This window comes from Candidozyma auris, chromosome 2 (assembly GCF_003013715.1).
Source record: "Candidozyma auris chromosome 2, complete sequence".
In the NCBI taxonomy this organism is placed as follows: domain Eukaryota; kingdom Fungi; phylum Ascomycota; class Pichiomycetes; order Serinales; family Metschnikowiaceae; genus Candidozyma; species Candidozyma auris.
The window spans coordinates 221,604-245,540 of record NC_072813.1 but is presented as its reverse complement, the minus strand read 5'-3'; the positions used below and the strand labels follow the sequence as shown (position 1 = coordinate 245,540).

At 44.0% G+C, this 23,937-nt stretch overlaps 11 protein-coding genes across 11 annotated transcripts; 4 read left to right on the top strand and 7 right to left on the bottom strand. All coding sequences in view use genetic code 12, as the record gives it.

The window, feature by feature from the left end:
- Positions 1–383: 383 nt before the first annotated feature.
- On the top strand, positions 384–1,238 carry CJI96_0001552 (uncharacterized protein; the record flags this gene model as incomplete). The annotated part of the gene is made up of 1 exon (XM_029032210.2): positions 384–1,238. One exon carries the CDS (start codon positions 384–386, stop codon positions 1,236–1,238), a length of 855 nt encoding a protein of 284 aa, XP_028892525.2.
- A 148-nt stretch (positions 1,239–1,386) lies between these two features.
- On the bottom strand, positions 1,387–3,726 carry SSY5 (Ssy5p; the record flags this gene model as incomplete). Its single annotated transcript, XM_029032209.2, has 1 exon — positions 1,387–3,726. One exon carries the CDS (start codon positions 3,724–3,726, stop codon positions 1,387–1,389), a length of 2,340 nt encoding a protein of 779 aa, XP_028892524.2.
- Positions 3,727–4,735: 1,009 nt separating this feature from the next.
- On the top strand, positions 4,736–6,052 carry CJI96_0001550 (fructose-2,6-bisphosphatase; the record flags this gene model as incomplete). Its single annotated transcript, XM_029032208.2, has 1 exon — positions 4,736–6,052. One exon carries the CDS (start codon positions 4,736–4,738, stop codon positions 6,050–6,052), a length of 1,317 nt encoding a protein of 438 aa, XP_028892523.2.
- A 148-nt stretch (positions 6,053–6,200) lies between these two features.
- On the bottom strand, positions 6,201–6,677 carry CJI96_0001549 (E2 SUMO-conjugating protein UBC9; the record flags this gene model as incomplete). Its single annotated transcript, XM_029032207.1, has 1 exon — positions 6,201–6,677. The coding sequence occupies one exon, from the start codon at positions 6,675–6,677 to the stop codon at positions 6,201–6,203; it is 477 nt and encodes a 158-aa protein (XP_028892522.1).
- A 1,292-nt stretch (positions 6,678–7,969) lies between these two features.
- On the top strand, positions 7,970–8,962 carry PEX19 (Pex19p; the record flags this gene model as incomplete). The annotated part of the gene is made up of 1 exon (XM_029032206.2): positions 7,970–8,962. The coding sequence occupies one exon, from the start codon at positions 7,970–7,972 to the stop codon at positions 8,960–8,962; it is 993 nt and encodes a 330-aa protein (XP_028892521.1).
- A 50-nt stretch (positions 8,963–9,012) lies between these two features.
- CJI96_0001547 (AAA family ATPase AFG2) lies at positions 9,013–11,361 on the bottom strand (the record flags this gene model as incomplete). The annotated part of the gene is made up of 1 exon (XM_029032205.2): positions 9,013–11,361. The coding sequence occupies one exon, from the start codon at positions 11,359–11,361 to the stop codon at positions 9,013–9,015; it is 2,349 nt and encodes a 782-aa protein (XP_028892520.1).
- Positions 11,362–12,296: 935 nt separating this feature from the next.
- On the bottom strand, positions 12,297–16,007 carry SKI2 (SKI complex RNA helicase subunit SKI2; the record flags this gene model as incomplete). Its single annotated transcript, XM_029032203.1, has 1 exon — positions 12,297–16,007. The coding sequence occupies one exon, from the start codon at positions 16,005–16,007 to the stop codon at positions 12,297–12,299; it is 3,711 nt and encodes a 1,236-aa protein (XP_028892518.1).
- A 154-nt stretch (positions 16,008–16,161) lies between these two features.
- PTC5 (type 2C protein phosphatase PTC5) lies at positions 16,162–17,862 on the bottom strand (the record flags this gene model as incomplete). The annotated part of the gene is made up of 1 exon (XM_029032202.1): positions 16,162–17,862. One exon carries the CDS (start codon positions 17,860–17,862, stop codon positions 16,162–16,164), a length of 1,701 nt encoding a protein of 566 aa, XP_028892517.1.
- Positions 17,863–19,219: 1,357 nt separating this feature from the next.
- Positions 19,220–19,576, bottom strand: RPS20 (40S ribosomal protein uS10; the record flags this gene model as incomplete). The annotated part of the gene is made up of 1 exon (XM_029032201.1): positions 19,220–19,576. One exon carries the CDS (start codon positions 19,574–19,576, stop codon positions 19,220–19,222), a length of 357 nt encoding a protein of 118 aa, XP_028892516.1.
- Positions 19,577–20,306: 730 nt separating this feature from the next.
- Positions 20,307–21,146, bottom strand: CJI96_0001543 (uncharacterized protein; the record flags this gene model as incomplete). The annotated part of the gene is made up of 1 exon (XM_029032200.1): positions 20,307–21,146. The coding sequence occupies one exon, from the start codon at positions 21,144–21,146 to the stop codon at positions 20,307–20,309; it is 840 nt and encodes a 279-aa protein (XP_028892515.1).
- Positions 21,147–21,429: 283 nt separating this feature from the next.
- DCP2 (decapping enzyme complex catalytic subunit) lies at positions 21,430–23,916 on the top strand (the record flags this gene model as incomplete). The annotated part of the gene is made up of 1 exon (XM_029032199.2): positions 21,430–23,916. The coding sequence occupies one exon, from the start codon at positions 21,430–21,432 to the stop codon at positions 23,914–23,916; it is 2,487 nt and encodes an 828-aa protein (XP_028892514.2).
- Between the last annotated feature and the right edge of the window lie 21 nt (positions 23,917–23,937).

Below are 23,937 nucleotides of genomic sequence, written 5' to 3'. Positions count from 1 at the left end.
CCACAGTTCATTATATGACTTCGTTCTCTACTTGTGTGTTCTTTTTTTGTCATGCCTGGTGGCTGCAAACTGGGCCCTGCGCGACTAAATGGTCCCCTCGTAAATTGAGCCGTACCCCTGACAGAAGCCTCCTTTGTCTACAGGAACGGCCAAGCTACCACCAACACTTCCACCTTCGTTGCTATATTTGTCCATCCTTGACCCTAAAATCGGTCACCCTCTTGCGCCTCATCGCATTTTTTTAGCCCCATGCAGAGATCTCCTCCAGTGGGTACCCACTTTAGCATGGCCAAATTTAGACTTCCCCTAACCTGCCCGCTCCCCTATAAAGAGTCGGGAGTTTGCAGCCATTTTCTGTGACCATCATATACCCATCTTTTACAATGAAATACCTTGCTCTCGCTTTACTTGCCTCCACTGCCGCTGCTCAGCGGTTTATGTTCTGGGCTGAAACATCCAACGACGAGTACAACGGAAAAGGCCTCTATGCCAACAAGGAGGCTCATTCGGGAATCGACTACATCTTCGTCAGTGACAGAGCTATTGGTTTAGAGTACGATGAACGTGACCAGGAGCTCGAAGGCTGGGACCTGGAAATGGCCATCATCGGCAACAGTTTGGTGATGGCCTCTCGTGGTGATTATGACGACGACACGGCCATTGTCGATGGCTACCTTAGCCTCAGAACCAAGACTTGGGTGTGCAAAGTAACCCAGGATCCAAACGGGTACCAGAGAGACAACTTGGTGTACGTTACGGATGGTCCACCTCAAGATGACTGTTCGGAGGTTCGCTTCCGTGCTGAGAGAGACGGCACTGGCGGCCCTTCGTCTAGTTCTTCCCCTTCAACTACCCACCCAACTTCTTCCCTCCCTACATCTGACCACACCTTCACTGTGCCAACGATTTCGCATCCTACTGGATGGAACACCACCATCACCACCACCACTCTCACTGACATTACCACTTACTGTCCAACTGAAACCACCATCACTATCACCACATGTGGCCCTCAGACTTGTAACCCTACCACGATTACAGTTTCTGAGCCAACCACCGTGACGGTTTCTTCATGCATTCCTCCTACTTCGCCACCACCACCAGGCACTACTACACCTGGTCCAAGCTCCGTCTTGCCTACTAGTCACTTGCCTACTGTGAGTTCCATCAACATTGGTGGTACTGCTGGTGCATCCTTCCTCGCTGGTATTGCTGGTTTGGTAGCTATGCTTGCTTAAGGCATCCTGGAAAAATGACAAAGAAAGCTAAAAAAAAATCTCTTACAAAATTCTTCATGTTCCGGACGGTTTCTTCTCATTTCTTCCAGTCTTTTTTATTTTCGTGATAATATTATGATATGCTTTCAAAAACGTTAGGTTTGTAATATTAGTCAATGTCAAGCGTCTTGACTTGCTCCTCAAGACCATCCTCATACTCACTCTCATTTTCAGAATCACTATTCGTCTCTGATTCGGATGACGTTTCATTGGTAACTGTGTCTGTGCCTTTCTCTTGCACCCCAACAACTCCCCATTTGATCTTGGTCACCTCCTCTAAGCGGTCTAGAATTTCAGTCATTGGAGTGAAGAGGCCAAACTGTCGAAACTCACCATCATATGAGTGGAGCATGCCAACCACTCCTAAACCCTCCTTCTTGGCCAGCCCGTTAACATCTTCTAATTTGGTTAGTATCCAGGAGCCGCTATCACCGCCAGCGGCAAAAGCAGTAGTATTTTCGACAGAATTGACCACAAATTCAGATGAGTGGATGGCTCCGTCCAACCAATACACAAGCTTGATACCATTTAAAAAGCCCTTCGTGAATTTGGTCGTTGATCCGTATTTGAAAACCGGTAATCCCTTGTGTGTGACGTTTCCATCAGAGTCCATTGACTGTGTCGATAACATCGAGTCAACTTCATTTACACTGTCAGTAATGTCTCGTGGCAGTCTTCCCAAATGAATGACTTTGCGAACATATAGATTTTCAAAAATCAACGATGGATCGTACTCGTTGAAAGCAATGTCATCGCCCAAATAATTTTGATCACATTTAAGCATTTTGTTTACTTTGATGATTGCTAAATCGCTCAACCTCTTTTCCTTCAACTGATGGCCATCCTTTGTGCGTTTTGCCTGTATCAAAGTTCTTTCACCCCAGATTATCTGTCCAAATCTATGTCGAGGATAATTCTTGTACTCGACAAACTCTTTTTTCGATTTTGGATCCAAAACCTTCACTTTTTTGGCTGGAAACATTTCATCAATTTGAGATAAAACAGATGAGTATGCCATTTTTGAGTCCAACATCGACTGGTCTCCTTCATTCAAGACACATTTTTGATATTGCTCTTGCAAAGCCAGCTTGTAAAGACCAATAAGTACCGAAGATGGAGAAGAAACGTATGGGTAATCGACAGTCTCTTCTCTTTTATCAAGACAAACGTGTCCACAAGTGATCGCAAACTTCGATTTTGCGTATGATGATAGATGCGGTTGCTTGTCAGTATCGATGACAGGATAGATGAAGCCACCAATGGTACCTGAAACTCGTTTAGCGCTTTCCGTAGAGACAGAAAGGGACAATGGCGGGCTGGTAGAATCGGATGGCACCCTAAAGGGTAGTTTGAATCTGGGCACTTTATGTGAAATAGGGGGTGAGGACGGACGACCTGGCATGCGTGCAGCAGATGTTGACGCTGTAGTGGAGGCAAATTCTATACGATTTTTGTTTATGATGACATGCACATCATCGTAAAGCAGATGAATCGTCGAAACGATGCTGTGGTGGTATTCCGAAGGGTTTGGGTAGCCAAAGTATAGACATAAGACGTTCATGTCTTCTGACAATCCACGGACAATTGGAGCAATAAAAGATCCATTCTGCTCTTGTATACTGCTGGAACTTTTCGCAATCTTTGCAATGATTTGAGCTATGGAATCTTGATGTGGGAGTGACTTCCCGTTGTTGACACCAATAGCGAAGTTCTGTGGCTTGGCAATGTTTTGGTCGAAGGATGACCTTCTAGTGGAACTCTTCAAACTTGATGTGAAATCGCTGAAGTTTTTGCTGAGAAGTAACTTAAGTCTTACATATGCCTCATCTCTCAAGAGGTTATCATACAAGTGAAGATACGACTTGAGTATTTTTCTCACATTGCTATTGTCATATGCCGAAAAAGACCACTCTTCTGAACCTTCAAACTTTTCTGTGAAGGCGACAAAGTCTTTAAGACAGTCAATAATGCTGACAACGCAAGCCGACAAGTTCATCAGCGAGTTGAGGTACTGAGTCTGGATATAGGATATGTCCTGACATAGGATATGCAACACCTCAGCTAACGACTCCTGAGGAGGGCCCTCATTGTCTTTATCTTCTGGGATATCAAACACTTGGAGAGCAGGCCCAACGTCTCCCAAACCCGCTGAGGCTTTCTTCGACCTGGACGACATGTACGACGACTGTCTAGTGGAGTACGACTGTCTGCTTGAAAATAGCGACTTCTCGCCAGCTTGGGATTCATCTGTTTGGGAAGAAGGGGCATAGATACTAGGGTTGCTATTAAGTTGAATGTCGTTTGTCGTATCTGGCACCTCTTGTTGAAAAATTGGTCGAAGCTCGTGGAGCGAGTCGTTTTCTGAGCACGTCGACGCATTTCCAGAAGTGGCCTGCGGGTCTGATTCGCGAGCGGGCCCTTTTTTCTGTTTCGGAAGAAACTTCTTCATCGTTGCTGGAGTGGAAGCTTTTGAGGAGAGAGAGCCTTAAGGAATCGTGAACGCAGAAGTAGTTTCGTCACGTGCATCCTGCAGGAAAGAACAATACCCGGTCCACCACTACGGCCTCCACCACTAGAAGAGCCTTGTAATTGTCTAGTGATGAACTGTATCAGCTCCCAGACACTTGGTTAGCTTTTCACTCAGGATTGTGGCTGCTTGCTACTTGTGCTCACATTGCCCATGCGCTAGTATCCATGCACGACAGCCCTCAGGCGTACATGCGACTGGACCACCCAAGGTAGTAATCTCTCACTATGCGTCTTGTTAGGTGTTTCGCTTCATTTGCCTAATCGAATAGATTCATAATTTTTTTTTTTTTTATTTTTTTTTTTTTGTTTCACTTCGCTGTGGGCTCAATAGTGTCTAACAGCGACACCTGACCCAGCTAGTCCCACAGACAATAAACCTCGCCAGAAAGCTATTCGTAGCCGGCGTTGGCCACATCCTTTGCAAATGCATCATGCAGCGCTTACAAGGTGCCTAGATACCTAAACCTAAAACTGATAAAAATTTGGAGAGCAGTTCTAGAAATGCATGGCTGCAAATGCTTAGCGTTGCGCTTTCGGATTTAAGTCTGAGTTTGAGGGTCGCAAAAAAAGGGTGGGTGCCTCTCAAGTACCCTCAATAAGTAGGCGAGCGCATTGAATGCCATTCGCGGCTTAAAATCCAACCAGGGTGATAAAGAATTGCTTTGGCCCATGAATACGGTTGAATTAGGCTCTAGCTGGATGTTTCCTTCCAAAGCACTGGTCATGTAGGGTGCACGAGACAGTAACGAGGTAGACAATAAGAGAGAGGAAAAAAAAAAAAAAAAAAATCTGGGGAATCGCACTCGTTCGTGTAGTGCTATATACACCTTCGCCAAACCCTTCTTCGGAAACAATCACACAGCACTTGTCTAGTAGTCATGCCAGTCTATTCAGTTTCCCACGTGGAGAATGTCCGCATCTGCGTGATCATGGTCGGGTTGCCTGCCCGGGGAAAGTCCTTAATTGCCCAGAAGATCGTGAGATACCTTCTGTGGCTATCGATAAAGAGCAAGTGCTTCAATGTCGGCTCTTATAGGCGCCTTTTGACGCTGAGAGAAGATACCACCTATGACTTTTTTGATCCAGATAATGAAGAAGGTGTCAAGATCAGAGCCGAGGCTGTGAACAAAGCGGTGAGTGATATGATGAAGTGGTTTGCCGAGGAAAACGGCGTGGTGGGAATTCTCGACGCCACAAACTCTACAAGAGAAAGGAGGTCTCAGTTACTCAAGCTATGCAGAGAAAACTTGATCGAGCCCATTTTTTTGGAGCTGTGGTGTGATGACGAGGAATTGATTTTGCAGAATATCGCTGATGTGAAGACAACGTCGCCTGACTATGTTGATCTCGACTCCGAGTATGCCACGAAAGATTTCTTGGGCAGAATCAAGCAATACGAGAAATATTACGAAACAATGGATCTGGCTGCCGACGCTGACTTGACCTTTATCAAGCTTGTTAACGTCACGTCCCAAATCATCGTTAATCGAATCGAAAGTTACTTGGAACTGAGGATCGTGTATTACGTTATGAACTTGCATATTAAACCTAGAAGTATTTGGCTATCAAGACACGGCGAGTCGCAGTACAATTTGACAGGTCAAATCGGCGGCGATCTGGACCTTTCTGAACGTGGTTGGAGATATGCGAAGAAGTTGCCTGAACTCGTTCTCAAATCGCTTGGCGAAGAACACAAACACACAAACTTGACCGTATGGACTTCCACTTTAAAGAGAACGCAACAAACTGCGTCGTTTTTGCCTTACAAAAGAAAGCTCGAGTGGAAGGCGTTGGATGAATTGGATGCTGGAGAGTGTGATGGCATGACCTACGAAGAGATTGAAAAGGAGTACCCTGAAGACTTCAAGGCTCGTGATGACAACAAGTACGAGTACCGTTATCGAGGAGGTGAGCTGTACAGAGATATCGTCATTCGATTGGAACCCATCATCATGGAATTAGAACGTCAAGAGAATATTTTGATCATCACACACCAGGCAGTCTTGCGTTGTCTCTATGCTTACTTCATGAATGTGCCACAAGAGGAGAGTCCATGGATGCTGATACCGTTGCACACCCTCATCAAATTGGAACCCCGTGCTTATCTGACTTTGGTTCTGCGAATCAAGGCCGATATTCCTGCTGTGAGTACCTATAAAGAAAAAGGAACATCCCAGTTGGGCGAGGGTTCAGTAGGAGAGGGATCCGTCAAAAGTCGTGACTTGATCTCCAACTCAGCAACGTAGCATCAACATCCATAATTTGCTTTCCCTAGGGGCTTTCGTCAACTTTATTCCTTTATTCCGGGTGAAAAATTTTCTTATACAATACACTTAATACACAAATGGCGCATGGCAGCGGCCTGCTAGATTTTTTTTAAATAAAACATCAATGCTAAGAAGCATTGGCGTACTTTTTGGCTTGCTCCTTGACTTTTTTCTCGTACGTGGCTCTATCCTTGCTGAAAGCTTTCCATGCTGGCTCCTGAGCAGGGGAGTCAGGGTTTGGGTTTGTCAAGAGTTCCTGGATTCCCAAAAGAATCTGCTTTAGAGTAATGGCGGGTCTCCAATCTTGAGACTCGTTCAAGATAGATAAGCAAACGGTACCACTAGGGTACACGTTTGGATGATAAAACGCTGGAGGAAACATCACCTTAGGTGGCTTCGAGGGATACTCTTCTGAAAAGTATATAGTGACAGGGAAAGTTGCATCAGCCCAAAGAGTGTTTGGTTTACCTGGAATGCCAGCGTCCCAGTGGGTCAAGTCTAGAGAGCCATCGGCAGTTTTCTTTGGACGAGCGTAGAAACCGAAAGGATGATCTCTCCTCCACTGTTTTCTCTCTTCTTGCAATCGTGTTTTACAGAGAGACATGGTTGTGCGTGATGTTTATGGTGCTCTATGGATGATTTTACGGTATATCGAAGCAGCTGAGGCTTGTCAATTTTTCCATGAGTAGACAGCACCGAGCCTGCAGAAAGCCTCGACCCCGATAGCCGCTTGTGGAGAATCAGATGAATGGTAAGAAAAATAGAAAGATACCAAAGTCATTGGGTACTGTTTGCTTCTCGTTTTCCGTTGTGTTATATCGTCTTTTTCATAAGTCAAACGTATTTCTTTGAAGTATGCTTATTTCGTTTGGCCAGGAGTGGGCAAGTGTTCATGAGTTTCCGAGCACAAGACCTGATACTGGAAAAAGTCAAACAATTCAGGTAAACCCAAATAAATCAAAAGCAGCCTGTTATCACAAAATGCAATGACATCAAGTAGATTTTGAGACCTCACTGTCGATTAAACACATGATCTGCATTATTATGCTTCTACAATCAGAATGCACCTGTTGGAAAGTTTTGCAGCAACTTCCACACACTTAAACTCGTCAAATCTCATGTATGCCTGAAAAGTTATTGTTGTAACTTGCCTGATTGTGTCGAGATCACATGAAGGAGGAAGATTCAACTAAATTAGGCTGGGACAACTGCTTTATTTGAACTTAGAAACTAGACTTTCCTGAACTCCCATGGCTACACTTTATCGCATTCGTCGAAAGGGAAGAACAAAGTTTTGTTTTGATGATCTTCTTAGGAAATTTTCAGCTTTTTGTTTGCATCCTTCCTTTGTGTCCACCGATGGGGGTGCCATCTCTCTTTGGTTAGGAGCGTAGTAAAATGGCTGCGAAAAACGTCTCGAGACACATTGCCCACGAACCCTTGGGTCAAATCCAATAAGTTTAAATATTGCCTGATACTGAGATGTTATGTACTTTCTGCTTCGCATCAGGCACTAACATTCATCTTTTTATGAAAATTCATTTCATTTGCAAACGTATACTTGTACGATACCGAGACTTTTCCATTAGGGCTACTCCCCACATTAAGCATCCATCTAAGTCTTATAAGCGCTCAGCTAGCAAAACTACGCTTAAGACAAAATGCAAAAAATGGTTTCGCTGTAGGTTATACACTTCGTGTTTTGAAATGATGTCATTTCTCAAATGTCCCTTCTTTTCACGGATTTCAGTAATTATCACATTGAAGACCATTAGAACTCTTATATCCCTCGGTAAAACAAGGCCCTCGCCTGCATACACTCCACACTATGTCAAATCGTCCCCACATGCTGGGACAATGTAAAAACTACAACCACTCCCATTCCTCCTAAAAGCAATGAGTGATATCGAGGATAAGAAAGTTGAAGCCAACGCAGAGCCTAAAAAGGAGCCAACACAAAAGGATCCGAAGCAAAATGAGCCAACACAAAAGACTCAGACAGCTCAGAACGAGGAAGAAGATGATTTGGACGACTTGTTGGATGAGTTCGACGAAATGGTCTTGAGCAAGCCTCCAGGTGGCGCTAGCTCGCAGACAAAAGGAGCCGTCGATGACAGCCAGGCAACAAGCACCACCAAGAAGCCATCTGAAGCTAATCAGGAGGACGATTTTCAGATCAATATGGAAGAGCTTATCAAGGATCTCAATATCGAGGACCCGAAGGCAAAGGATGAGTTCGAACATTTGGTGAAGCAATTCGAAAAGACGCATAGAGCTGATGCTAAAAAGGCTATGGATCCACAGAATTTTGACAGTGTCATGAAAGACACTATGGAGAGATTGAAGAAATCAGGAGAAACTATCGACGAGCAATTGAAAAATGATCCTTCTAGCTCCAACCCTGAAGACATGCTCACTCAGCTCTTGGCTGGCTTAGGTGGCGGAAGTGCTGATGGAGATTTCGACATGTCAAAGCTTTTGACTGATATGCTAGAGCAGTTGTCGTCTAAGGATGTGCTATATGAACCTATCAAGGACCTCAACACTAAATTCCCTGATTTCTTGAAAGAACAAAAAGACAAATTGCCCTCAGAAGAGCATACTAGATATACTAAACAGTACGAAGTTACCAATGACATAATGGCACTTTTTGAAAGCCCTGAATTCGATAATGATAATACTGAAAAGAGGGAGGAAGTCAACAAGTTACTTGAGAAATTACAAGAATTTGGAAACCCACCAAAAGAGTTGGTCGGAGATGTCAATGATTTCCCCGGTTTAGGTGATTTGGGAGCTTTGGGAGGCGGTGGCGACGGTCTTGATTTTGATTCCAAAGACTTGCCAAAAGATTTGGAGAAAGAGTTAGAGGAAGGCTGCAAGCAGCAATAATGCACGAAGGAGACGGTTGTATTATATTGTAGGTCGGTGTATGCATCCTATCACATTGATAGGCCGCTTCTATGAGAAAAATCCTCGTAATACTCTAGCATCTCGGGCGTAATACCCTTTGAGATCGATTTCAAGGCATGAAGAAAGTGTCTTTCTTCAACTTTTCGAGCCTCTTTATTCTCCATAATAGCGGCAAGCCCAGCTTCTTGGCATAACAAGGCAACTTCGGCACCAGAGCATCCATCGGTAGCTTCCGCAAGGTCTTCAAAAAGGCTGTCCGCATTATCAATGTCGAATTTCTGGCATTTACGATGCAAGATATGAAGCCTTGCCTCTTTATCAGGTGGGGCCACATAGATGTGCCTGTCCAAACGCCCTGGACGTAAAAGTGCTGGATCTATCTCTGACGGTCTATTTGTTGCAGCCACAATCACCACGCCATTGAGTTCTTCTACACCATCAATCTCGTTCAAGAGCGATGTTAGCACATGCTGTGCCGCCAGTGTCAGAGCCTCTTCTCGGGATGATGCAAGGGCATCGATTTCATCGAAGAAGATGATCGAGGGAGCTGCGGCTCGAGCTTTTCGGAATATCTCTCTAATCGTACGCTCACTTTCACCCACGTACTTGTTGAAGATTTCAGGACCTTTCACAGCTAAAAAGTTCAAGCCGGACTCACTTGCTAATGCCTTTGCGGTAAGGGTTTTGGAACACCCAGGAGGTCCGTATAGGAGGACACCCTTTGGTGCTGAGATTCCTAAACTTGAAAATGTATTGGCGGCTTCCAACGGTAGTTGGACGACTTCAGTGAGTTTTTGCTTGAGTTCATGCTGACCACCGATATCATCCCATGAAATCTTCGGCATTTCGAGGAATATTTCACGCATGGCTGAAGGTCTGACATCAATAAGGGCAGATTCAAGGTCTGCCTTTTCAATTTTGATCGTGGAATCAATATGATTTACATTTGTCAAGTCCAAAGTCGCAATATTGCCAATTCGAACTGGTGCCAGGCTTCCTGTAAGTCCCCTTGCGATAGTCTTCATGACACCCTCTCGACATAAAGCAGCCAAGTCAGCTCCAACATAGCCGTGTGTCTTCGAAGCGATGTCGCTTATGTCATCAGGCAGAAGATTACACTTCTCGGGTTTTATGCGAGCCAATTGCTTGGAAAGAATATCTGCTCTAGCTTCTGCATCTGGAATACCAATCTCTACTTCCTGGTCAAAGCGGCCTGGTCTTCGAAGAGCAGGATCAATCAGGTTTGGTCGATTTGTAGCTCCTACCACAACAACTCTTCCCGAATCACCCATTCCATCCATCATGGTTAGTAATGTAGCTACAACTCTTGACTCCGTTTCTCCCGCATCATCAGATCCCCTTTTGGGAGCTAGAGAATCAATTTCATCCATGAAAATAATAGAGGGTTGGTACTTGACTGCTTCTGCGAATAATTCCCTGATGGTATTCTCGGTCTCACCCAAGTACTTGGAGACGACAGAAGGCCCGTTTATCATGAGTACATGAGCACCACACTCATAAGCCACACACCTAAGAAGCATAGTTTTCCCTGTTCCTGGGGGACCATGAAGAAGTATTCCTCTCGGAGGAGATATCCCAAAATCAGAAAAGAGGGTGGGGTGATGAAGCGGTAATTTGACAGTAGACTGAAGCAATGAGATAGCTTTCGAGAGGCCACCAACATGGTCGAGTGAAAGAGGACGTGGGACTCGAGGATACAAAGAATAGTCGAAGCCATCTGTTGTCGCTTTCAATGTCATGGACGAGTGAAATAAGTATGCTGGGGAAACCAACGACAGATCAACAGATGATTCTAGCGTCATTTGTGAGATTTTAGATGTGATTGAATCCACCGATCCGGTGTTGTCTGCGGCACCTGCAATTGTCACCGCTCTACCCTTCACCATTAGCTTAAGTCCTGGCTGAAAGACACCCACATCAGCAACACCTTGCTTCACAGCACTGGAAATTTCGTCCCACTTTGCGCCGTTCTCGATACAGCACACAACTTCCTTAGCATAAGTCGGCTGGGAAGTTTTCTTTGATATCTGTAGTCTATCACCTAGGAGGATCCCAGCTAACTCTCGAAGAGCCTGTGGAACCTTCAACACGTTTGATTCACAATCATCGTCCACTTCAAGAATTGCAACGACAGCTCCAGCGCCTTCCTTTGAAACAACAACAAATTGACCCTTGGTAAGTTCTAAGGCTTCCGCTATCTGAGACTGCAAATGCACAGTAGTGTGCTTCTTCGTATCTGAAGGTCTTGCGATGAAGCTCTTGGGCACCTTCACTTTCTTTGCAGAGGAAGTAGGCACAGCGTCGGCCTGGGTTTTCAGATCTGTGCCAGCAGACTTCTTCTTTGTCTTTGATGACATCTCAATGCTCAAGGTTGTATAGAGATGAGATGCTGCGATGACACTGTATATCGATGTGCCTCGATTCGCATTCAGTAACAACCACTTTAATCACATATCGTTATGGCTATACGCTTGCCCCAAAGCCTAATACGACAGCGTCGACTAAATCATTTTTCAGCTGTGCTGAGCAAAGACCTTTTTTTAAAAAGCCGAGGCCCCGTGAATTTATTGGGCGAGAAGGCAAACGGCAATGACTGCCATCACTACTTAAGATCCATCACGAATTTTGACTCCATTTATATAGACGGTGCCGAGTCACACCGTAATAGTGACCTTGAGGAGAACTTACACTATGATGTTGAGTTGAAAGAGCTGCTCGAGGCACGAACGGCACATGTTCAAAGATTCTTGAATCCATATTTCTCTCTCGCTTTCAAGGACTTACTCTTGATCACCTGCGGTCTCGCAAACTTCAAGATACAACAGCATTCAAAGCCGGCTGGCCCCGTTTTTGATAAAGGCTATATACATCAAAATGTTCTACGAGAGTGGGGAAAGCGCTATTTTGACCTCAACTTGAAAAAGGCAGCGATCTTCCCGAGCTTATCACATTTATCGATGTCTCATTCCGAAATTGATCATCACCTTTCCTACTTTACAGACATGAATGCAATCATCTCGGAATTTATGGGACGTCAGCTTCTTTACGAGTGTTTGATACCTTGTCGAGGTGCCCAAGTGGATGGAAAATTATCACGCGAGGAAGCCGATCAGTTACGAGCATCAATTAGAGACAAAACTGCTATAGGTAGCTTCTATACGATGTTTGGTGTGTTGTTGTTTCGCTATGGAAAAGGTGAAGCTACCCAAGACTTTCTTCAGCGAAAGATTTTAGACGGCAAGAACGGTATTTACGGCATAGCAACACTGAACTTTAGTTAGGTTTTGGTTATTTATAGATACAACGAAGCACAGAAAACGATATCTCTCTTGATTTTCTCCTGAGCCTCATTCATTTTCGAGTGCAATGTGGAATCGCCGACGATCAACGCCGCATTCTTCACCTGCCGACAGATTTCATCCAATCTAGTAATGACACGCACAATGGTACCCTCCGACTCGACAGAGATTTGCATGATTTCACTAAATGTAAGTCCTCTGGCCCATTCATACACAACATTCACCAACGCGAAACGTTTGCGCTCAAGAAACTCCTCTTCTTCGGATGTAAGGGAGACTTGATGTTGGTTGTACACTTTGAGGAGTTTTTCTGTAATCTTCATGATCTCATTCTTGCCTTTCTCCAAACGTGGCGTCATTGGAGGCTCCTCTTCCTCATGTGTGCGTCCCTCATAAACGAAACACGAAAGAAGGGCCACAATCTCCTCGGGTTGGAAATCGCCCAAGAAGTTGTCAAGAATGAGTTCCGTTAACACCAACTCCCATCCAGAATTGATCTCGCAAGCAACGCGCCCCTTAAGCATCACTCTTTGCTGGTCATCGATAAAAGCTAAGGACTGAAGTACCTTAAGTCTTTGTTCATAGTCTGGTAGTAATTCAAGATTTTCATCCGAAATTAACAAATTCAAGGATTCAATATTCCTTTCGATGCTATCACGTTTGGCTAATTGTGAATAAATCCTTCTAAATTCGGGCATTTTGTACACATCCGTCTCTTTTAATTTCTCAACAATATCGTTCTTTTTGTTCACAAGCTCGTGTAGAGTTAATTGCACAGCCCTTTGATATTCGATCTCGAACCAAGAATATTGCAAACGAAGAATGTGAATGATGGCTTGCTCTGCTTCCTTGACTGCCTCTTTGTTGTTGCTCAAAATTTTCTTCATATTTGTACGCAATTTGTAAGAGCTAGCGTATTGAACGTTCTCAAAGGGAACGCTCGTGGTCCTCAAATTCCCGTTGTAAATGATTTGAGCTCTAGTGTTCTTAAGATATTCCGAAATGGGAATGTATGGTAAGTAATCCGTCTGTGTCTCATAATCATGACCATGATCGAAGGTGAGAAAAATTATCCTATTAGTGTTAAGATCACATTTGACGAGGAACCCAATCCTTACTTTTTCATCCTCATCCACAAAACACATGAGCTTGCCAACACTAAGTAGCACCGTTCTTGTTAAGGTCAGCTTGGATACTTCAGAGACAATGTTACCGTAAATCTCTCGGTACTGTGTGACAAGGTCAAATGCTTTTTTAAAATTCTCAATATCTGTGCGATTTTCCACTTGGGTTGCGTTAAGTTCGTTTTTCAAGGCCTCAACTTTTCGTTGATGTTCAGGTAGTAATGTTTGCGTTGAGTTTTCACTGAATGAATGCTTGATCATCTCTTCAACCCTCAAAGCTTCGATACGTAGAAGATTCAAAATCATGTTGTAGGTCAATCTGAACTGAGACAGAAGTTTAGTAGGCGAGCCCATGGTAACATCTTTGAAGTCAGTAGGCGATAATGGCTCGTTGTAAGACATTACAATAACAGTACCAGTGGAATCCAAACCTCTCCTACCTGCCCTTCCAGCCATTTGTGTGAATTCTCCTGGCAATAAATTTCTAAAACCCCGTCCGTCGTTCTTTCTTAGTTCAGAAAACACGACTGTTCTTGTAGGCAAATTTAACCCCATAGCAAACGTTTCAGTAGCAAACAATACCTTGACTAACGATTTTGCAAACAAGATTTCAATGCATTCTTTTACAATAGGAAGCAAGCCACCATGATGTATGGCAATTCCTCTGCTAAGTAATTCTCTGACAATGAGAATCTGGGGCAACTCACGATCTTCTTTCTTTAAGCGAGAAACCGCTCTGTCAATGAACATGTGAATCTCAGATCTTTCTTTTGCGTTGCAGAAGTTGACACCACTTAGTGTTGCCGCATAATCTTCACAGCGTTTTTTTGAAAAGACAAAAATTACAGCTGGAAGAAGTTTGTTCAGGTTTAAGTACTGAACCAAATCAGACCATGTTCCTTTGTTAGGACCATCTCTGAAACCTCCACGAGGCTGAAGGTTACCTCTTCCTCTAGTGGCAGGACCTCCCCCTCGACCCCGACCTGGTGGGCCCCCTCTGCCGGGCTGACCACCACCTCTGTTTCCACCTCTTGCTGTCCCTCCAGGTCCCTTACGCAGACCATAACTTAGAACAACATTGGGTGGCTGTTGGTTTTGAGAAGGTGAAAGGGCTTCTTTGTATCTTCTAAACTCCGTTTCATTGAATACACCTTGGGCATTGATGGCTTTGTAGAGGTTCTTTTTACCCCAAATAAATATTTCCAAAGGAACAGGTCTTTTGGGAGTCGAGATAACGTACATGTCCTTCTGTTTAGTTCTTCCTACCCAGTTGGCAAACTCGTACGTATTTGGTACGGTAGCAGACAAAAGAATGTACTTGACATGGTCAGGAAGCATAATAATCACTTCCTCCCAAACGACACCACGCTCAATGTCATTAACGTAATGCACCTCATCGAAAATAACAAACTCGACATCTCGAATGAGATCAGCTCCACGGTACAACATGGAACGAAGAATCTCCGTTGTCATGATCAAACAGTTGGCTTCTGGATTTATTTGAACATCACCCGTGATCAATCCAATGTCCATATCTTTGAATGTTTCCTTGAAATCTCTAAACTTTTGGTTTGACAAGGCTTTGATCGGCGACGTGTAAATTGTTTTAGTCATGTTTCTAGCAGCCATAGCGATGGCGTATTCGGCAACGACAGTTTTACCAGCCGATGTGTGGGCTGCAACAAAGACAGAGTCACCTTGTTCTAAATGGTAGACAGCCTCTTTCTGGAAAGTATCGAGCTCAAATGGCCATTCACGAGCCATATTAGGTACAACTTCCTGGAAATTTTCAATCTTATGATCTAGGTCCACCACATGCGCCCAATTCTTCTTCACACGCTGCTCAGACTCCATTTTTGCTTTCATCCTCATAATGTCGAGAGGAATCAAGTCATCGATTTCTGCAACACCAGTGTTGTCCTGGGCGATACCCCCTTCTTGCTCATCGAGATGACCCATTAGATCTTCAGAAGGAGACTCTCTAACGTCGTGCTCCAGCTTCTCAGGCTCCCCTTCTTCCTCCAACTCTTGAAGACCCTCAGACGTCTGCTCTGTACTCGCCAACCTAAGACCATGGGTAAAACCCGGGGGAATATCGAATAATCCACGACTGTTCCTGTGTAAGAATTGCAATTCAGACAATTGCTGTGAATTAGTCACTGTCTGAGTCGCCAGCGCCTTGCTGAGTAGGCCACCCGGTTGAAACGGAAGAAAATTAGATTTTCCACTCACGGCATCTTGCTTCAGACCATACTTTCGAGCTATCGAAAGAGAATTTGCAGCAGTTGCATTGTCTATCTCAGATACTTTAACTTCTTCCTTGTAGCCCAGTATTTCACCCTTTATACCGCTTCTCTTGAATCTAAAAGAGCTTCTGCTCACAGGATCTGGCTGAACAAGTAACGACTCGAAAATGCGTTGTTTGTCGACCACAGGTTTGGACTGAACAATATCTTGAACATCCCATGTTAGCTGATTAGAAGGTTCTAAGAGCTGGGCCGCGAGTTGATCTTTTGTAGTTTGCGTGGATGGAGGCACCTTGAGTAGCTCATTGGGGTCCAATGCTTTTTCTAATTCCATTCTAGAGCAACTAAGGATGGTCACTGTTAAGTGAGATCAAAGTAGGTGTTTTAAGGCGAAAAAACCTGTATCTAATATATACTGTAGTGGATGCTACTAAAGGCTGGCTGCGAAATTATAGTCGCAAATCTGATTGAAGGATCCACAACGAAAACTAAAGCTTGGGCTTGGAAGCGTCAATACCACCAGCAGTAGCTTCGGGATTAGTTTCTAGCTTACCTGCGTTGTTTTCATCGACTCCTTTGCCGAAAAAGACCACCGTAACGGTCAAGTCGTCCCTGTAGCGACGAGAGACAGGACTTGGAATAGATATAAGCATTGATGTCTGCTCTCTTGAACCTCCATTAGAGAGCGCATTGCGTATCAAGTGTGTGGACACGTTTTTGTCTTCAAGAAGGAAACCATTACCTGAGGAAAGCCTGTTTTTGCGGAATGGAGGTTTGGAAGTTTTATCATTGGTTATGTCAGAAACCTGTGGCAAGCCTTTTTCAGAAGAACCAAAATAGTTCCAGAAAGACTTTTGTGGCTTCACAAGCTTCTCCTTTTCCATCCATTTCACTACGAGACCGACGATTTCCTCGTTGGAGAGCATCTCGTAGAGACCGTCACTGGCCATGACAAGGAAGTCATTGTTCTCGGGGCTAACCTTCGTCGTCGTTACTACAGGCTCTGCAGTGACATAAGGAGGCGAGTTAAGATTGCTTGGAAGCTTTCTGCCAAAGAACTGCTTATAGAGTCTCTCTTGAATTGATGCTGGCAACTTGTATCTGCAATCTCCAAATGCTCTACTGGGCTCAAGAGTACCAAGAACACGTCCATTTCTTACGACATTAGGCTCGTCTGGATGTTCTGAAATGATTCTTGCAACTTCTGTTGGATTTGAGCCAGTTTGGTCAATGCTCAACTGGCGAACGGTCCACTGATTATTCCTGAATGAACCTAAAAGTGCTCTAGAGTCACCAGTTACTGCAACTTTCAACATCTTGGAGTTTGTATCATAAAAGGAAAGGAGCGCACAAGATCCTGATAACGCCGGCATCAATAATTCCGCTGCCTTGGCTTTGTTATTATCATTGAGCAACTTTTCTATGTTTTTGTTGACGATCTCATGGTCTAACTTTAAAAATCCATTCTTTATGGCTTGATCAATAGTTGCCAGGTTAGGAACATAGCGCAAGTTTTCTTCTTTCGAGGGCTTAAAGATGGTGCCTAATTCATGAATGACGTACAGAATCAATTGATCTCTTAACTTTGACGACGTGGTCCAGCCACCATGGCCATCATAAACGCCAAAAAACATCCAGTCAGTCGTGGTTCTGATATTGTTATCTTGCAAGATAGGTACCTGAACAATCTCCTCGGCTCTATCATCCTCGATTGGGGAGTTAGAAGGGAGTTGACAGATATCGTACCTGGTGACTCCCTTGCCACGGTTTACATAGTACGACTCTTCGTATTGTCTTAGTTTCGAACTGACTTGTTCGTCATTAAGAAGAAAGATGCCCTCCTTGTGCTGCTGGGCGCCAACAGAGTTCTTTCTTACCATGGAAGATGTGGTTGATGAGAAATACTTGTGGTCAACAATCTCTGGGGTTGTCTTCGATGTAGCAGAAACAAGCTTATTACTTGAACCAGGAGAGACTGTGTCCAATTTGTAGTAGTTTGATTGGTTGAAAGTGACGTATGAGCCGACAATGATAACCCCTGACACCAACGCTACACTTCGCCTGCGCAATAACTTGCTTTGAGCTTTTCTGGCAGCAGTAGCAGCCAGAGAAGTCATGAAACGTCTTCCAGCCTGTAGCTGACGACCTGCAATATAGAGTAGCTTGGGTTTCGGTGCTAGGACATACATAGCTGTGGATAATGGGTTAATGTGAACAGGGTGTCTATTATCGAATGGCTTAGACTTTGAGCAAGTGTGTAAATGTGATAGGAGTGTGCCCCAGGGGAGGTCTAACTTAGCAAACTTCAAAAGCAAGAAGGAGATTCAGATTGATGAATGGATGAATAGGAGTGCCACAAATAACCCGAAGGAGCGATTGATTGGGGTCGTGTATGCCGGAGGAAAGGATGAACAGGATTATTCATATGGATGGCACGTGACCCGGATTAAACGGATTAGATAAGGCACCTTAGTCTTCAAAAAAAAAAAAATCAACCTTGGAACCATTCTCTGGGTTTGGTCAATATTCAAGATGTTCCAAAAGTTAAAAATGGCCATGTAAGACTTTTGTCGAGAGACAAAGTATCTACACCGAAATTCGCCCAACCTCTATGTAAAGAGTCAATAAGATTAAGAGTCACCCGAAAAGTCAAGGGACTAGTCATGGAAGGTGAGATTCCCCTAAGATACAGAGTAAGGACCCAAATGCAATGAATTCAGTGAAGATTACTTCGGTTTTCTTAAGGATGTCCTACACATAATATAGCTCAATGTTATCAGCACGCACAGATTGCGCTGCGACAACTGATAGAGGTTAGAGGTGTGGCTACGTAGGCTATGGGTAAAAACTACGCCGAACTTCTTTTTGTGAAATCCATTCTGCATTTCGTGAATTCGACCGGAGATGTTCTTATTCTGGATTTTTCGTCACAGAATATTGAAATTGCTTGTCTTCTAGTGACAATCATGTATGAGATAGATAGTGGATGCCATCAGTAGTATGATAACAACCAACCACTATACGATGCTAGGTACGAACTTAGCAGGCTTCGCATGTCACTAACAACACCTTTGAGATAATAGCTTCAAAATGCTCAGCTTTTAGGAAGGTTATTAATAAAAAAGACATTTTCGAGGCCTCAATTTGCAACCATTTCTGAGTGACCCCCAATCGAGCATGTCACCCAAAGTGAAAAAATAAAAATAGGTCCATTTGTTTATTTGTGTTCGAAAAAAGCATAAGTAATTCTCTCAAAGAGACTCAAAGAATATTTATGACTATTGTTGTACGTCATCTACACAATAAGTTTTACAAATCGATGAAAAAAGTGAAATTTTATTCAACAGCTACCTCCACTCGACCCATCGCCGATTGCCGTACCAAATCCTGATAGCAACACCACAACGTCAGTGTGACTCTCATCACACGGCACGCCTAGAGCACTTGGACACAGCGTTACTTACATTTTATGAAACACCATTCGACGACACGTGAAGTGGGAACATAGCTGCGCTATGAGCCCCGTACGAATGGTCCCAATGTTGCTTAAGCAGCAATGGTGACCTCGACATCCACACCAGGTTCAATAGTGATCTGAGTGATCTTCTTGACGATCTGAGCAGGAGCCTGCAAATCAATGACTCTCTTGTGAATTCTCATCTCGTAGGCATCCCAAGTCTTAGAACCCTCACCGTTAGGAGCCTTTCTGGTGGTGATCTTCAACACCTTGGTTGGCAATCTAACTGGACCCTTCTTGACAATGTCGTTCTGGGCAGCGTTAGAAACAATGTTAGAGCATACCTTCTCCAACTGCTTGACCTTGGTGGAAGTCAAGGTGATTCTGATCTTGTGGATCTCCTCAGCTTGTTCCTGGACCTTCTCCTTGTTGATTGGGGCAGACATTATATTTAGACGTTGTTAAAGAGAAGAGAACCGCGAGATGAAAAAAATGAGAAAAAGAGTGGGTGGTCGCAGACGTTTGATCACGTGCATCATCTACGAGCTTTTGATACATGTCTCAAAATTGCTAGGGCTAAAGCCCTAAAAAGAAGGCTAGTCAAACCGGCAACTTCAAAACTGGAGTCATACTTCAAATGGATCCGCCATTGCTTCAAGATGGCCTACTGTGGTCATGCCTCTGCTGAACAGATGATATACTTTCTTTGAGTTGCAAATCTAGGCTGCATGGAGAGTGAAAAATCTCCAGCCCATCCAAATCATGCAGCCGGACCAAAAGTCAAAAGTTATTACGGAAAAATAGAAAAAGATACTCCTGGTGAATCTAGGCTGTGATTTCGGCTTTCGAGAGAGTTAAATGACCCGGAGGCAGAAACTGGAGTTGTCAGCCAAGAATAAAATGAGTACGATACAGACATTGTGAAGCCATCGTCAATCTTATGTGAATATGACCCTCAGAAATCAATTATAAAATTTTCTCCATGTTTTGTTTTTGGATTAGTCAGAGAGATTCCCAATTGAATAGTTCATCATCGGTCATGAAGAAGAAAGAATTATAGCTGAGACATCTCTGCACGCTTAAGTACTTTCTGTGCGGGTAACACTCTACATCGGAGAGCATCCACACGTACGAGGTTTTGCAATGTATTCTCAGGTATCGTCGCCATTTAGCTATTTATGCTGCGTTCTTGCTCTTCATCTCCTTTTCTAAAGATCTGACAGTGGTCCACAAGATCTTTTTCTCCTCCTCGTTAGCGACTCCACTGGTGGCCCATCTTATCTTTCCAGTTTCGTCTAGTATGTACAAGTATCCAGAACAGGCATTGTCACACTTCAATGTTTCTTTCACTTCTCCTGAAAATAGCTTATGTGGAAGAATGAAGTATTTGTCATGCCTGGACGGAGGGATAAGTTTTCGGATATGGCCCTTGGAAAGATTCACGACAAATTCTTTTATCCATGATTGAGGTAGATTGATGTCCAATATCTGCGAGTTTGGAAAGCGTTGCCTGAACTCATCGTAACCTGAGTCACTCAAGTATTCTTCAAGATAACTTTCGGTACATTTCTCTCCTGTGACTACCGACGATAGTCTCACTATGGAAACCCTATTTTTAAGGACACTGTAGAAGTCTCTTCCTTTATGAGATAATGTACTTGCTTCGAAGTTTGGGAAATATAGCGCCTTGTCTTGTCTAAAGTATGCAAGCGGGGGCAGGTAAATTTTACCTTTTGTATTTTCAAATGCCTTCGAATCAGACAAGGGGGAATGCTGCAATTCGAAGTCAATTTGCTTTTGCCTCGACTCCCTGCGATCCGCTGAAAAGATTTTGGTGATGGAATGGTCTGAATTGCCATTCAAAGCGATTGGAGCTTCGAATCCAAAGGGCCTTGTGATAGGCTGCAGCTTTTCAAGAGATCTCTGTGAAACTTTACCGACTGTCTTCAAAAACCGTGGTGGTTGTAGTCGACATGCATTGACCGAAAACGTTCGGGTGGATATTATAAATTTCATCACTTTCTTTGGGTGTTTCTAGGTTCGATATGGATATATGCGTGATACACGAATGCTTCTCAATTCGGCTTAAGACTATGAACTGGTGCTTCTCAATCAAGTCGAAGAAGTACCTGGTAAGCCCAAATCGTTCGAATTTATTAATCAATCTCTGATCGAGTCAATCAGAGGCAAACAGTGTAGTTCGAGTAGAGGTCGATTTTTTCATGCACTACCACCACCAAGTGTAAAAAGCGAGAGTCGAGATAGTGACAATTGCCTACATTCATTGTCGCCGTATAACATGAGCATACAACTCCAGGATGGTCTATCAGGGCAATCTGTTGATTGCGTGCTTGAGGACCTTCTCGTGCGATTTCTTGTAAATGCCCCTGATGAGGATTTGTCCTCAATTGAGCGTATCTTCTTTCAAGTTGAAGAAGCACAATGGTTTTACTTGGACTTCGTTAGGCAACTCAATCCGCTATTACCAGTGATGAAGATGAAATCATTTGCACCAGCTTTATTGAGCAAATGTCCTTTAATATGGCGATGGGGTGACCCCAAAGATGCTATTTCAAAGTTCGGTAAGTACAAGTCGACGATTCCTGTTAGGGGCATCGCATTGATGAATAAAGACTTGACGAAAGTAGTCTTGGTGCAGGCAATGGATTCTGGTAGCTGGTCGTTCCCACGAGGAAAGATTTCGAAGGACGAGAGTGACTTGGAGTGCGCTTTGAGAGAGGTCAAAGAAGAAACGGGCTTTGACGCTAGAAGCTACGTCAACGAGAAGGATTTTGTCGAACGGACAGTTTATGGCAAAAATATGAAGATATTTTTGGGTCGTGGAGTACCAGAGAACACTGCGTTTGCACCTTTGTCGAGACATGAAATCTCTCAAATCAAATGGTTTGATATGAAACCCTTGCAAAAGTCTGTGAAATCAAATCCACTGAAGTTTTTTGCCGTTGACCCAATTCTCAAGTCGATAATGAGATGGGTCAATAAACATAAGGGTGTCATCAATGAAGAGGAATTGATGAGAGAAGCAGAGATTAAATTGAAGGCATTGATGGGCATAGGCATAAGCAATGAGAGCAGTGATGCGGGCAGAGAATTATTGAACATATTACAGGGTACCAAACAACCCGAGCTCGAAGGTAATGCACCCACCTCTCAACAATTCGCCAACGTTCCTCAGCAAATTCAGATTCCGGCCTATGCTCAGCTGCAACTACCCTCATTCCCTCAAGCTGGTTTCATGCCTCAATCACAACCGCTTCCACAAGCCTTTATTTCGATGTTGCCGCCAGCACATCTTCTCCCTCATCAACAGCCAGTGGCGCCTCCAAGCTCTAAGGAAAACACGTCGAGAATTCTACCTGTGGATAATCAAAGTGACAAGCAACAGCATACTCCACAGGAAATGCTCAAAAAGGCAATGGAACCAGCGTCAGAAGTCCGGGAACTTCCAAAAGAAGCTCAGCATCTTCTGCAATATCAAATGCAACCAGTGGAGCCAACAGCACAGAGCCTCTCTTTACCTAAACGAATCTCAACCACAAAGAATTCCAAAGAGTTCTTATCCTTGTTACAAAAAGCGCCTCGCTCTCTTCATCATGATCATATGACTGATTATTCTGATGAGGCAAAGCAGCGTAATCGATCCAGAGCAGAAGAACTTCTTAAGGTCTTCAAAAAGAAGGAACCCGACTCTTCAGTGAACGATCATGGCCATGTATCGACATCAAACTCTTCTGTGGCTCATCAAGAACACGCGGATCGAAGCAGCGTTGACTCTGTGAGTCGAACCAGCACGCCAAAGAAAATAACTTTATTAAGAAGAGAGAAGGATAAGGATGCTTCCGCGACTTTACTCGGGCTCTTAGGGAAAAGACCACCATCTACAGACAAATCAAATGAATCGGATGTTGCAGTTGATGACGAAAAAGTGGATAAGACTTCGCAGAGCGCATCTGCCACTCTATTGGGTTTACTTAACGGTGGAAAGGGAGATGAGAACAAAACAAGTACCGGAGTCTCATCTCCTCAGCCAGTCTCAATGTCTGCTTCGTCTGACCTTCTTGGCATCTTGAAGGGAAAGCCTGATGTTACAAAAGGTAAACATGATCAGGATGAACAGGTCAAAAAGCCTATCCGTATCGCGAAGAAGGGAATCGACGACCCTGCCTTATTAAAAACGGAGAAGAAGAAAACCCCAACAGCAGAATCCCATCCACAGCACGCGAGCTCATCTAAGACTGCTGGCAATGATATTTTGGATCTTCTAAATCGAAAATCCGTCACTCCAGATTCTGTGAGAATTACCCCACAACCATCTGGCCCACCTGTGACCAATTTTGAGGATTTTGAAGACTTCGAGGATTTTGAGGATCTAGAAGGAGCCGAGGGCATTACCGAGTCGTACACCGGAGGCACTAATGAAAGCACAGATGACGACGAGTTTGAAGATGCCCATGGTGGTTCCCAGCTGACATCAGGCATGAATGATACATCGAGGCTGAGAACAGCATCCTCGGGCGATCCAATGCTTCAGTCACCAAGAAATTTCCACGATATCTACGGTGGTAGCGACGAGACGATCACGATTAAGCCTTCTATAGCATCAAAAGTGTCCCATGGAAATAATGGTGCTAATTTACTCGCTCTTCTAGGGAAGAAGCCACCTTCTCAGTCGGCATCCTCTAGAGCTCCACACTTGAATGAACCGACTCCTTCAAGTGGACGAGATGAGTTATTAAATCTTCTCAGACGTGGACCGTCAACATAAAAGTATTTGTGGTTAATCGAT